At 43.7% G+C, this 14,363-nt stretch overlaps 1 protein-coding gene across 25 annotated transcripts in view; it reads right to left on the bottom strand.

Moving 5' to 3' along the window:
- Nucleotides 1-649: 649 nt before the first annotated feature.
- FNBP1 (formin binding protein 1) overlaps nt 650-14,363 on the bottom strand; it is a 98,208-nt gene continuing 84,494 nt past the window's right edge. For 14 of the 25 annotated variants that reach the window (XM_032708123.1, XM_032708117.1, XM_032708124.1 and 11 more), the window contains 6 exons: nt 12,891-13,000; nt 10,380-10,512; nt 9,311-9,432; nt 8,758-8,897; nt 8,234-8,392; nt 4,739-6,119 (listed from right to left, as the gene is read on the bottom strand). In XM_032708123.1, the coding sequence (XP_032564014.1) occupies nt 6,085-6,119; nt 8,234-8,392; nt 8,758-8,897; nt 9,311-9,432; nt 10,380-10,512; nt 12,891-13,000 (699 nt within the window). In that variant the 3' untranslated portion in view covers nt 4,739-6,084. Of the gene's footprint in view, nt 3,863-4,738; nt 6,120-8,125; nt 8,393-8,757; nt 8,898-9,310; nt 9,433-10,379; nt 10,513-12,890; nt 13,001-14,363 lie in introns of those variants that run through there. The other 11 variants (XM_032708115.1, XM_032708139.1, XM_032708129.1 and 8 more) reach the window with 4 other exon arrangements.

Below are 14,363 nucleotides of genomic sequence, written 5' to 3'. Positions count from 1 at the left end.
GAGATACACACACTCTTCACCAACCCTGCATGTTAAAATGGAACTGTACACCTCGGGCAGACTTACAGAAATGTGCCTGGTTTTCAGATTACTCGGTGAGAGGCATTGCTGTGTTTGACACACCTGCATGTCCACACAGCCAGGCCCAAATCCATTACCTGCCAGGCTTGCAACAGGTTGTTTTAATATACAACCAATCCACATTAAAAAAAAAAACCAACAAAAACCTGCCAAGACTTCCAGCTAAACCAAAACATTCCATGGTACAGCTCTCTCTGCTGAGTTTCCCTCAGCTTTCCAGTTCTCATGGATTCCTACTAAAGTGGGAAAAAGCACAAACCACCTGCCCTTCCCAACACCAGCTCCAGCCAGAACAGCCCATGTTTTTCTCCTCAGATGACCAATTAAAAAAACAACCCAACCACTGCATTCTCTCCTCAGTGCCAGCTGGAAAGGTAAAAGTTTGATAATATCATTGTCTCAAAGTGACCTGACATGAACTGGCTCTGTGGGACAAGTCAGAGCCAAATTAATACTTCAAATGCCTGAAAATTCCAGTGGGAAATAATAAGAAATAAAAAAAAAATAACCAACCAACCAAAAACCAAAAAACAAATCTGGTTGATCAAAAGGGTCCAGCGAAACCATATTTCTGGAATTAAATGTTTATTTAAATATGCAGATGACTTTGTTTCATTGCTACAAGGTCAATATTCGCTTTCAAATGGAAGCACTTTATTTGGTTGAATTCTGTCTCCAGAAATGAATGGGCAACACCAGAACCTTTTACATTGGCAATGAAATCACAACACTGAGATGCCACCGAAGTCTCGAGATCAGTGCTCAAACACACAAACACACACATATACAAATAAAAAAGTGCTCGACATCATCATGTTAAAATAGAATTTTGGCTTCTTTTAGGTCTTTTGACATTTCAGGCAGGAAAACAAAAACCAAAGAACAATATGCATCAAACTAAATGAACTTCTGAAAAATACTCAGCATTAAACACAACTTTTGAGTATCAGTAAATATGTTTCTTCTCTATTTACACGTGTTAAGAAAGGGCATTAGAGACTTTTGCTGGGGATCATGAGATCTCACAGATGTACAGTCCATGCTGCTGGGCAAGATTAGTAAATTCAAGCAGAGTTTTTATAAACCAGTCACATCTTTAGTTCTTCAGCATTTGCCAAAGGTGAATTCTACAAAAATTCCTCATTCATTACCCTGGATAACGGCAGCAGAATAAACGTGTGGAGGCTACGACACATGACTGTCACTGGTTTTGAAATAAGCTTTAAGACCCAGGCTTTTGGGAACTAGTTGCCAAGTTTATAAAAACTCCATACATGGTCTTTCAATAAAACTTTGCAAGTCAACCAGTCAGCTAAAGCTAATGCTCCTTCTACAGCACAATTGAGCAACACAGACATTGCAATTGTTCCAATGTTCCACAGAGGCTGACAATAATATACTGTCCACCCAGATTAAATATAGAAAAGCAAAACTTTGATCTAATTTTTACATAGATGGCACAACAATAGGTGAAAATGAATTCTCAGCTGCTGATTCAACAGTGCATTGGACACGAGAATAAAAATACTGCAGCTAAAAATATCTTAAGGATATTTTCGCACCCCCTTCACCTGCTCAACCCTTTAGATCCCCCGAGGGGGATGCCACAAAGCCTTTGCACAAATCTTTGCACAAAGCCACAGGTGCCAAGTGTGTGCATCCCCCTTGGAGTCTCATGGATCTAAACAGCTCAGTGACCACAGTAGCAGCAATGATAAGGATGTGGTTTAATGGATTTTGACCCTCTGATGCCACAGCCATCCCAACAGCCTTGGGATTGGTGTTCTCTGTGCTCAGCACAGGCTCCAGAGCCACTTGGGTTGGGTTTAAAACACAAACCTTCTGCTGGTTGATGCTGGCAGATATTAAGCACCATCATTACAACAGCTACAGGATGAACTGTAGCACTGAGGGACTTTGTGCTAATGAAAATAAAAGTTGGTGTCTTGAATGGAGAGAAAGAGGCAGAGTTATGAATACAACACGTAACCCAACTAAAAAAATGACTTCATCCTGCAGGGGAATGGCCCAGGCCACCCCCAGCATGGAGAGTCTGTGATTCTGGGATGTGTTTCCATGTGCTGACCCTACACAACAGCACAGCAGGCAGCCAAACAACACTGGTCTGTCTGCAAACTAACCCTGAGAGGTTTCATTTTAGGGTCACTGCCCATAGTGGCTTTGACATGAACTTTCTCAAAATCTGGGGATTGTACAAAATGTGCTGAAGTTGGGTTGGAGCCAGGAGATCCCCCTGAACGACGTGTTGATCGATGAATAAATTCAGGTATTTAATGACAACTGACTCTTACAGGGCTCAAACTTGTCCAAGATGACTAAAACCCAAGCAATGGTAACAACTGAGAGGAAACCAACTTAGAACACAGAAGTTTAGAGAGCAATTGACCCTTTCATAGGCAGTTGAGGTCCAGAACTTGTGATATTTGGAGATGGTGTAGCTCTCTCCTCATTGCATGACATGAGAGAGTGCAGCATCACTTATCATCCTACTTCTGCTTTAACCAAACCACATGAGAACAGGGTGGTCACAATTCCTATCTGGCTGCTGGGTCCAGGTCCAGTCCATGACAAGGTGGGAGAAGGAAACAGTGCGATTTCTTTTTTTTTTTTTTCCTTTTTCCCCCCCCCTCTTTTATTTAGCTAAAAAAACTCTGTTATTCAAACGTTAACTGATGAGAACGCACAGGAGGTCATGCAAAAAAAAAAAAAAAAAAAAAGAGAAGGCAGGTCTGAAATGCTGAAAAACAAACCAACAAAAAAAAAAAAAACTGCAAAGAGATTAACCACGAGCCACAAAATAACGTGACCCTGAGGAAGGTGGGCGCAGGCAAGGCAACAGGGCGAGCATGCAGGCTGAAACGAGAGCCAAACGGGGCCTGTGACCAGCAAAATGGGGCTTCAAACCAAAATGCCACTGTCTGTGTGTGTCTGTGTGTGTGTGTGTGTGTGTGAGGAAGGGGAGGGAGAGAGGAGGGTGGATAAAGAGGGAGGGGGGTCAAGGAGAACAAGCAGGAAAACCAGCGTACACACGTGAGCTCAGAGGGTTTCAGGGAACAGCAAAGTCATAGGGGTTTAACACTTGGGATGAGCATCAGCCTGGATGTAAAAAAAAAAATAATAAAAAAATAAAGGCTGACAAGTATTAGCGACCTTTTGGGGAAAGCAGAATATTGAATGGATCAAATTTAATATCTGCAAATTCAGAGCCCAGTCCAGCTGCTGTAACACTGTGCCCAGGGGAGGTTTTCCACCTCCCTTCCACGCTCTCTGATGAGAATTCCTGCAGGATTAGCACTAAAGGCACCGTGTGAAATGCTGATGGGACCAGTGTGTACATTCAGAGGGACTGAGGGACAGAGGGACAGAGGGACAGACCAGCACATGCTTGGAACTCTCCGGCCGCCCTCTGCATCCAAGGGCAGCCAGCAGTTCTCTGACAGAAGGTGGGAGGAATTGGGTGGGGGAGAAAGTGTGGGTTGTGTTTGACAGAGGGGCTGTGCCAAGCTGGCAGAAGAGTGGGAAAGGCTGATAAGGTAACCCGAGCCACAAGTAGCATGCCATGGAAAAGAGCAAGCGTCTGAATGGTGCTGGGATGGAATTTAGATCTGAATTTTTCAAGTGGGAACTCCAGACTAGACTGGGAGTCTGGCTTTCCATGGGTGTGTTTTAACTGCCTGCAGGGTAAACAGACCATTTTGTTTCTCCTTCTGTGACAAGCTCGCCCCGAGGTTCTTGCACCAGCACAAACACCTTTAGGAATCTAAAACATAAGAAAGACAAAAAGAAAGAGACTGGATTAGAAAGAGGTTGGGGAAAATGGGATCCCTTAAGAGCAGCACTGCCTGCAGGAGGTTAAAGGAAATAGAGCATCAAGCATCTACTGGGTTACAGGGGGTTAAGGAAGGCTCCCAACTCAAACAGCAATCCTTCACCCTCAGCCCTCCCCTCCAGCCTGGGGGTGAGCATCACTGGGACACTGCTCTCCTCCTCAGGAGCAGGACCCTGCCAGCACCTACTTCGTGCCACTGAGAAAACAAACAGCTTTTCAATTCTCAGTCTGCAAAGCAGCATTGCATCTGTTCAAGTGACAGCTCCAGAGACCATCAATGCTACCAAACAACAGCAAACTAAAACACAAGGAGTTTGCAGAAGAATTCAGAGCTCTCCTTTCCACCACAGGCTGCAGAGACCTTTCACTGCCAAGGGAAGCCCAGGAATACACAGGTCAGTGACCCAGCCTAAGCCTCCAAACCCATCCTCTGCCCATCCCTGTTCCCACAGTCTGCTGGCTGAGGGCAGGTTTTTCCTTTGGCCAAGTGAAGCCACAATCCAGGAGTGTGATTTGGCCCAAACTGCTGTATCCAAGGAAATACAGGATGAGTCCAAACTTCCCTCACATTTCAGAGAGCACCCACTTCCACAAAAACCCTCCAAATGACAGCACAAAAAAGTTTTCAAAGAGCCACAACAGAAAATTTTTCCTGAACAGGAATTGCATTGGTACTGAGTGTGGGAAGCAGCTCGGGGCCATTTGCTGTCCCTCAGTAAAGTTAAACTTCACTATTTTTTGCCACTAATTATCAGCACTTACTAGTAATTGCTGTTTAAAAAAACACCCAAAAAACAAAACCTCACAGGAATGAGAAAATATAACGTTTATTAGAAGAAGACACCATGGTACATCAAGCTACAAAGAGATTCCTCACAGATGATGATTCTTTAAAAAATAAGAAAGGAAATGAGACAACCACACTGGCCAGATTTAACAAACCTTAACACACAACAGCAGTTTCTAAGTGAGTCCAACCAGGTGCAGGCAGCTGAATAACCAAAAACACTTTTCCATGTAAGAGGGACCAAGTAGTTACCAAAACAACAGCTGGGTTAAGCAGAAGAACAGCCTATAAAACCATTTATATTTATACACATATAAAAGGATAAAAACAATTCAAATTCAAGTAACTTTAGTTTTTAAGTTATGTTATATACATTTTTTTTTATATACTGGGAGAACTAAGGGCACGTATTTAACAAAAGGATTTTAAAAAGCCACAGTCCAGTTTATAATTACCGATTCCTAGGTGATTTGGCAAGCATTAAATAATCAGATATATCCTAGATAAAAAGTGCATCAGCGTGGTTAACTTTTACCTATTTATTTATATAAGTCAAGGCTCTGCAGGAGGGTTTCAGCAAACAGCAGAGCTGCAGCACTGGGAACCCCAGAGCTGCCCACGAGGATTTATTGATATCAGAGGTGAGGGGGAACAGACCCACAGCGGCCAAGGAGCCAAAATGCTCATCAGCCCACGGCTCCAAAAAAGTTTCCTATCAAGAAGTTTAACTTCACAAACCAGCCCTTATTCCTTGCATGGCACCCAAACATCCAGGTTTTCTGCTGGAAGGGGAACGTGGCGTTTTTGTTGGGTGCAATGCAGAGTTTATACAGAGCTGGTTATTCCGTGCAGATTTTTATTTTTTTGTGTGTGTATCACACGATTTCACAACATCCCTCAGTGAAAGACAGTTTTGTTCCCAAGAAGGTGATGAGGTACCACAGTCAGTGACACAGGATGGTCAATCTGGAGTGACTGGTTCCTGTATTTGACAGTTCTCAGCACCAGACACCCGACAGGTGCAGAAAAGCCCTGCAAGATGCTACACCCGTGTGTGCACAGAACAGTTTCCTGGGTGAATCCCAACGAGAATGAACCCTGCAGCTCTCATTTCTACCGGGAAGGACAAAACAAATGCTGTTTGCACTAAATGGACACGGTGGGGCCAGCGCTTTCCTGACATTTCAGAGGCGACCTGACAACGCATCGGCTGAGAGAGCAGAACCTGGAACCTAACAGAGTCTTTCATTGCTGGAGATATGACATGTGCATTCATCTCTTCTAAAGAAAACCTTCTCAAACACAGCTCTTAAAACAACCGTAGCAGCAAACCAGGAGAATAAAGGGTGGACAGGCCTATGCAAACCTACTCAGAGATTTTCTGAAGTGGTTTGTACACATCTGGAAAAAGAAAAAAAAAAAAAAAGGCAAAAGAAGATAGACATTACTGTTCTTTTTGTGACAGGCTCTGCCAACACCCTCTGTAAATGTCACCAACAGCCCTCACACAGGTATTTGCAGGGGCACACAGACCCAGCTGGGCTCCTTGAAGGCTGTACTCAGGAGGGCACCTGCAGCACATGACTTACCTGTCCTGCTCAGCTCAGTTCTGCAGCAGAGCCCTGACAGCACAGGCCTCAGCTGACTGAAAAAGCAGCTTTTCACAAAGCTTTAGCAGTGGGATTTCTCAGGCAGAGCTGCCTCTGGCTCACAGCACAGGAACAACCCGGCTGGGCAGGTACTCCTGAGCCAGTGCTTATTCTGCTGGCTGGGGGAGTCACAGGTGTACTCAGAGCTGCTGTGAGCAGCCAACCTTCAGCAGTATCAGCTGCTCAAACTTCTCTCCAAAAAAAGAGGAAGGAAATACTGAACTTTGCAAATGCTTTAGTATTTACAGTGTTATTTTCTGGAATGTCATCGCTTCCATTTCAAGGACTGAATCAAGTCACTTCTACCAATACATTAAAAATCAAATGAGAAATTTGCAGCTTGCAACAAACTTAGTCTTTTAAACACAGTAACATTTCCCCCAAATCTTTATGCTGCACTTAAAGAAAAGCTCTCTTTTAGCTTTTCTTTTTAAGAAGAGAATTGAGAAATAAAAGAGGTAAACATTATAGTTCCTATATATTAGATATTCACAGATACATTTGATTTTGGTCCTGAAGTCCAGTAAAAGTAATGGAAAAACTTTAAAGTATCCAGGAAACCTCCATCATGGCTACAGAAGTGGCTGCAGCTGTCCCAACCTTCACCCCCAGCACTGACTGCATTTTCAGTCTAGTGGAAGCTTTTTTGCACTCCTCTGCAACTCAACTGACCCTGTAATTTGCCAACACAAACACAAAACTCCTGTATTATGGCAAAATAAAACAAGGCCCAGATTTTCACCTGCAGCAGACAAGGCACTGCACTGATTTAACACTGAATCCAACACTGTGAACTGCTCAAGTTATAGTGTTGATTTACACACAGTTCCACTCGTCTCTTCCTACTGTCTATAAATGCCAGTGAAAATGGTTCAGTGTTGTTTTGGCTTGGATGAGGCAGCTTGTTTCACACCAAGAACTCTAAGGTCTAGGAAACACAACAACAATCTGAAGGATTAAGTGACTGAATGAACACAAATTATTTAACAGTGAAGTTCTAACACATGCTGATTTCAAACAGGACTAAAATCTTTTGATTTCTCTGTGTATCCCATTACCAGGTGTTCAGTGCTGGCATTTATTCCAGCCAGGACTGCCCAGCAACACTGCTTCCTTACTCAGCACACCTCTTTGGGAGGAATTAAAAGCAACAAACAGCAGCTTGCAGAGTCCAAACTCTGAATGTCTCCATTGATCTTGTGTGAGCAAAAGATCAAACCATTAGTTATGGTAATCTGAAACAGTAAATACATCTGAAATGTAGCAAGGTGGGAAAGAACAGAGGAGCTTTCTTAATGTTTTACTCATTTGTCAAGGACCACAGAGGTTTTGGCAAGACCTCTCCTTTCCCTACCTCACAACACTAAATGACGACCAGGTTTCAATCCAGAAGGTCCCCAGGACACAACAGGCTCTGGAAAGCTCCCACACAGACACAAACCAGCAGTCTAAATATTTCCTATATAAAGTTCCACTGAACAAGTCTGGGACAAGCAGCTGACTCGTGAATGGTCTGAGATGCCACCTGGATATCTGAGGAGAGCCTGTATTATCCCAAATGGCTCTGTGCTTCCTGCACTAAGTTGGGAGTGCAATGGCAGTGACAGTTGAGCAAACACTGTCCAGGAAAGGCTGCATTTCCCCTCTGGTTTCACAGTCCCCCACACTACCCTTCTCTGAGCAATAAAAGCACATTTTGCAGTACAGAAAGCCATAATTAGTCCATGTACGGAATAATGCACTCGGTGGCATTGTACAGACTTTTAAAAGGCTCTGTATCTGCAACACAGAGCAGCTTCAGGGTTGGATTACCTCTGTGAAAGCAAATAAAATAAAAATAATAGTATTAAATATAGGTCATAGCACCTTTGGCATTTTTGTCCAAATAGACTTCAACATAAGACGTGGGGACATAGCCCTCCTCATCTTCGTTCCTTCGGATCCGCGTCCACCCGTCACCTTTGTCTTCCTCTATTACATAGAGCATCTCTCCTTCTGCTACAGAAATTGTTCCTTCATTCTGACCTGAAAGACACAGTAACAGGGATTTTAGGGTGTCCTGCACAGTGGGAACCAGAAGCACTTTGGGGTGATGATGTGTGGACACAACCTTTGCTGCATCACTGGCAGCGAAAACAGGAGCGTGGGATTCTGGAGTCAACAGTGTGAACACAAAAAAACCAGATAAATGCAATCCTGACACCAGAGTTTTGGTTCTTCTTGCAAAGTCCCTGTGTGACAGGAGGTAAATCACTTAGTGCAAACAGAATCACACCAGAGCCTCACTTGCCCTTTGCACTGCAGGGCTTAAATGAAAGTTTCCCACTTGTTCTTGGTATATGAATTAGAAAAAAACAGTTAGTGAAATGAAAGTAAAGTTGGAGTGATACCTTCAAATGTATAGAGTGCTTTACACGTTCCTATGGTGGGTAGTGGTTCTTCATCATCAAATTCATCATCAAAGTCCGTTGCAGGTACTTTCATCTCAGTCTCCTGACTCTGCTCTTCTGTGTAACTGCCATCGGGGCTGCTCAAGAGAGGAAAAACAGAGCAACTATAGCGACCAACCTCAGGAGCAGAGAGAGCCCCTCGGTTACCAGGCACGTCAGGCAAGGGGAGCAACTGCGGCTGGAGCAGCTCAGAGCTGGCTGTGACACCAGGTGGGTGGGACACATCACTTTTACCACTAAAAGCCGTAAAAAACGCACTGTCTCGGTCGCCTTCAGAGCAGTGAGCGTGGGGGCTACCACACAGCTCAGAAACACATCCAGAATCACAGCTCTTGGAGCTGGGACAGGATAAAACGAGGATGCAAAACACTCTGGAGTGCCTGCGGTGGGCCTGGTGACAGGACGGGTTTCTGAGCACTGCAGAGCCGCAGTTCTGCTGATCAATAAGCCGAGGGCAGCGGGTCCAGCCGCCCACCCTGCACAGATACTGTACCTCTCCCGGTCCTGGGCACAGCTGTTCACTGCTGACGGGTTCTGGGGCTCGTACATCCCGCTCTGGCGCCGGGGCTGCTCGTTCCGCGCGGGCAGCCGGCCCTCCACCTCTGCCAGCCAGCCCTGCCGGGGACAGACAGCCCTTGAGCTCTGCTGTGTCACTCACAGCACAGATCCAAACCCGTGCTTGTAAACATAGTCACACTTCCTTAAATATTTTTTGACGCTGGGTGCTGAAAACACCGTAAGCCAAGGGAATCAGTTAACAGCAGCTGCCAGGAGATGCTGCTGCTCTAGTTACTACTGAGTAAAAAGATGGGTGGCAGCTTCGAGTAATCTCAGTAACACCAGGGACACAGCAACCTCTGGGACTGCTGAATGCATGAAAACCAAAGCTGAAGAGAATCAAAGAGCCACTGATTTCAAATGAGTAAGAGCAACGGATAGTAAAGCCACAACTGTAAGAAACATCAAAAATTAATGGGCTGTATCTGTTTATGTTCTAACTGAAAAATAAAGAGTGAAGTCTTCTCAGCCCTATAATCCTTCTCATGTAATTATAATGGGCTTCATATATTTCAAACACTCCCATTCAGCTCTTGAGATTTTATATCACTAAGGAGGCTTCCTGTTCATGGCAGACTATTCCTTAAAAGGTATTTCATCTGATGGCTTCGGTCTTGCTGTCAGTCTCTAAATGGTGCTTTGCATTTGTGTCACTCTGATTTTCCACAGATGTCTGTAACATGATGCTTCAATTTATTTAATTAATTAAATAAGCATCTGAACCCCTCTGGGCAGTCCTGAGAGCACTACATTTTCTTTTCACCTCCATTTAGCACAATCTGTTTTCTGTGGCAAATTAAACTGTGGGCTGACAGTCACAGGAGATGGTGCATGTTTATGTTACAAAAATCAGATCAAAGATCCTGACTAATGCAAGTGCTCAAGCAGCACTTTCACACTCCCAGCAAGAAAGTGCATCAATACATCTGGAAAAGCCATGAAGCAACCTGCTCAGACCCGAGCATTTGCTGAGCTGCTTTTTACTAAAGTCTCTCTTCTCATACCTCAAACTTCTGCACTTCTAGTCGTAGCTTTTCAATGTTCTGTGCCAGCTCTGATAATCTGTGGTCCACACTCGCTGCATCTCCCATCTGGGGGTTCTTGATATACACATCTTTCATCTTCGTTAAGGCATCTCTGAGAGGCAGAGGAAAAATAAAACACGTGTTAGCGCAGCTGGGGGCAAATGCCTTTCTCTAAATGAGGGCACATGAAAGGATAACAAACTGCCTCTTCTTCACTCTGGGGTTCAACCTAAGCTGTTACAAAGGGAACTGAGAACATACAAATGTTTTTGCCATTAAAAAAACCCAGTAAAATCACTCACCAGGAGAGAATATACACTGTCAGAGGTGAAAAACAGTGATTTACCTAGAGTGTGAGAAGATCTCTGGTATTGATTTTTAGCCTGTTATTGTTGTACTACAATATCTACTTGCTAACCCTGGGGAAAACTATAATGATAAAAAAAAAAATATAATCTCACAACCATTGCAGTGAATGACAGCTCTAACTTTCTAAATGAATATCATTCCAGTTTTTGGGGCAGAGACAAACAGTTGCATCATTATTATCCATCACAGACTGACCTCCAGTTGAGAAACTGGGGCAAAGATGTACACATGGATGTATATCAATAACAGAAATGGAGTGCAAACCAGAAATTCTCACCCTGCCTGTTGCAGTTTGTCTTTAGCAACCCCAATAATTTGTAAGATATTTATTTATTTCACACTGCTTAAAACGAAGCTGAGTCCAGATGGTTTGTGTTTGTCACAGTGCAGCGACAGACGGACTTCAGGCTAGAAAATGCAACCCTGCATCCTGCTGAGGGTATCTTCCCTCAGCTCCTTCTGGGGGCTGTTCCATATCAGCCCCAGTGCCAAGAGCCCTGGGTTTCTGAGATGGTAATTTTCAGTCCTGCTATGATGGATTTGGTGCCATAAAAGCAGGATTGATGCAGGACATGCCTGGATGAGCTCCCTCAGTGCCTGCAGAGCTCGCACTGACAGCAGTGAGCTCCCTCTGACCTGAGCCACACTGAGGCTCAGCTCACAGAAGAGTTATCTGCCTGATGATGGACATTTCAGAGCTGAAAGATGGAATTATGAGCTGATTTCCTGTATTCCTGGTGCAACTATTCAGTTTTTCTCTAGGCATTAGCTGGGGGGGAGAAAGGTTAATGCGAGTCCCACGACTCAAGTTAACACTCTTTATATTTTAGAGTTTCCCACCAAACTCTTGACAATTGCAATCCTGTGCCTGGCTTTGCTTTGTGTGTGTGGAAACTGGGAAAAAGTGTGGGTGGCAAGGAAGTGGGACTGCTCTGTGTTTGAAGCCTTAAGGGACAATGTTGCAAACATATGAGTCACAGTTATTACTATTTGTTTAACTCTTATTTAACTGATGGTGCTATTTTCTCAGTCATAAACTATCTTTATTTTAACTAACATTCTGCTCTGATTCCATACCCGATTTTAATGTTGAGATCAATAGAGAGCAGGAAAAAATTCTGTACAGACAAATCAAAGTTACCACAGAGGGAAAAAAAACAAAGTAATGAGAAATCATATAACCACATGCAGTGTTTCTTTCTTAGTCATGATATAAAATACAAAGAAGAATTTTTAGGTTAGTAGGCAAAATAAACAGGTTCTTGAAAGCAAGATAATAGCACAACTGTGCAAATGCAAAGTAGTATTTAGGGATAGACTAGTCCTGAAATCCTTCAGGGAAGAAAAGTTCCTTCTCTCGCAAACAAAACATGCTGAATCTTTAATGCAACTGCAGAATGTGAACAAACACAAAGTACAAATACAGGCTGCCAGAATCTATTAAAAGTGGGTAACTAAAATAGCCTTATTCTCAACCAGAATGTTAAATGCAGCCTTGTAGAAAAAGCATTCACAAAAGCACAGGAGTCATTATCTTCCTGCTTCCAGGAAATCTAAGCTACAGAGAGACTTGAGGCACACACCAAAGAATCAGCACTTTGGATGATGTTATAATGCTAGAACAGCCTCTCTTGTTGGGATCTACCTTGTCCCTCAGACACAGGGGCTCTGCTCAGTGCTGGGAGGTCAATGCTTGTACCTTTGACTGAGGCTGTATTTATCTCCTGTTCTTCACTAAAAACACCCTCATCAACAGCTCACATCAAGAAACAACCTCAGTGTATCCAACAGGGACCTTCGTCTTTTCCTCTTCAAAAGCCCAAGAAAGCAAGTCCAGAAAGAAGGAAAAGCTGTCTCCAGTTGTTGGACTTCTATCATTCCCATCCCTATACCAAGATCTTCTCTTTTAACCAATTCCAAAGGCAGGATATGCACTACACTGAGGTGGGAGAATGGAATAACCAGAAAGGCAGCTTTTGCCCCAGTTCTGACCTACAGCAGCCATAATCAAATCACTGCTTTCAAAATCTGAGCTTCTTATTTGCTCTTTCTTATATCATAGTTGTTTCTGTTCTATATGACGTTACCTATTTCATTTTTCATTCCAGAGCTTTGACTCACCTTTGATCCAACTCCTTCTGAATGTCCCTGTTCAGTTCATCCACCTTTTGCTGAAGCTTCTTTCTTCTTTGCTCAGGTGGGAGATTGCTGAAGTCTTCGGGCCCTGCTCCCTGCACAAGAGTGGAATGGAGGGGGGGGAATAAGGAAAAAAATTAATAATCAGAGTCTGAAAGAATCCTTAAGGGATTGCATTTTGAAAAGAGCTCACAAAAACCTGTGCAAAAGTCACAATGGTCTGAAGCATTGTTACCATTTGTACTGTGTTATCAGTCCCTGAATGGTCAGGAATCTGGATGCCCTAGAAATGATCCCAGGACCACATCCTGCTTCCATAACAGTGGCTAATCAACTGGAGAATTCCAGAATTCAACGGCAAAGCTGAGAAACTATTTTTATCTACAGTTATCATCAGATTTTATTTAACATAGTTCCCTTCTCATGGAAAGCTGATCTTTCCTGCCTTCCTTCACCCTGCTACAGACAGCATTCCCATAAAAGCAGTTCCTGGATTTTACTCCTGTGTCACAGTCACACTTCTCCTGTGCACCACTAACTGCTGCCTGAGTGCTGCTCCAACACAGTTAATTTATGTCAGGGCCCTCCTGAACACACCAAGCAAACAGAAGCACTTCCCACTGGATTCTGCAATTTAAAAAACATGCTGCTTACTTTCCAGGATCCACCTTCCATGCCAAAGCCTCTCAGTTTTTCCTCTCTCCCTTGTACTAGCACAAAAATCAGGAGTTATATCAAAGCCATAGAACCAATCAGTTTGAAATCATAACCAAAGGAAAAAAAACATGAACACCACAGTGTTACCTTTGCGTGATTCTGCTTGAAACCCCCTTCTCTGCCTTCAAACTGCTATGTCTCCTCTTGATTGCCTCAATTTGATATAGCAGATAAATGACACATAAAATACATCCACACTATTTTCTTCACAGTCACATCTATTTTTGTCTTGCCAGAAGGCAAGGGGGACAGTTTGGGTGGGCTATATGGAACACACATCAATACTAATTAGTTGCACCATAAGGGACTGAGGTTCTTATGCATAATCTTGAATTTGGGCAGGTTTTACTTGTTTTGGTTTCTGCTCATTCCATGTCCCACTCCTAAGGGGGGAATACTGGTTTATGGGAGAAAGAAGGGTAAAAACACAAAGCTGAGTAACCAAATTCAGTGGTCCACCAGCTTGTGAGCAGGTTCGGGACATCAGTCTTACTAAAACACCAAATTTCTCTCTGAGGAGTGTGATTTAGTGGACACAGTGCCACAAAAACTGCCCATTAGACTCTTGGCTCTGCACTGAATGTGCTGAGACACCACACTCTTTCTTCTGCAGCTGCAGAACAAGCTGTTCAGAAAGAAAGTGTGTGGGTGTCCGAGGGCTGGAGGACAGCAGGGACAGGACACCTTCTCCTCTGGACTGGTCATTCCAAAACAACAGAACCAGCCTGATGAAACTGCTGC

The sequence above is a fragment of the Chiroxiphia lanceolata genome, chromosome 21 (genome assembly GCF_009829145.1).
Source record: "Chiroxiphia lanceolata isolate bChiLan1 chromosome 21, bChiLan1.pri, whole genome shotgun sequence".
Lineage (NCBI taxonomy): Eukaryota > Metazoa > Chordata > Aves > Passeriformes > Pipridae > Chiroxiphia > Chiroxiphia lanceolata.
The sequence above is the reverse complement of the archived record's forward strand: the minus strand, read 5'-3'. Positions and strand labels throughout refer to the sequence as shown.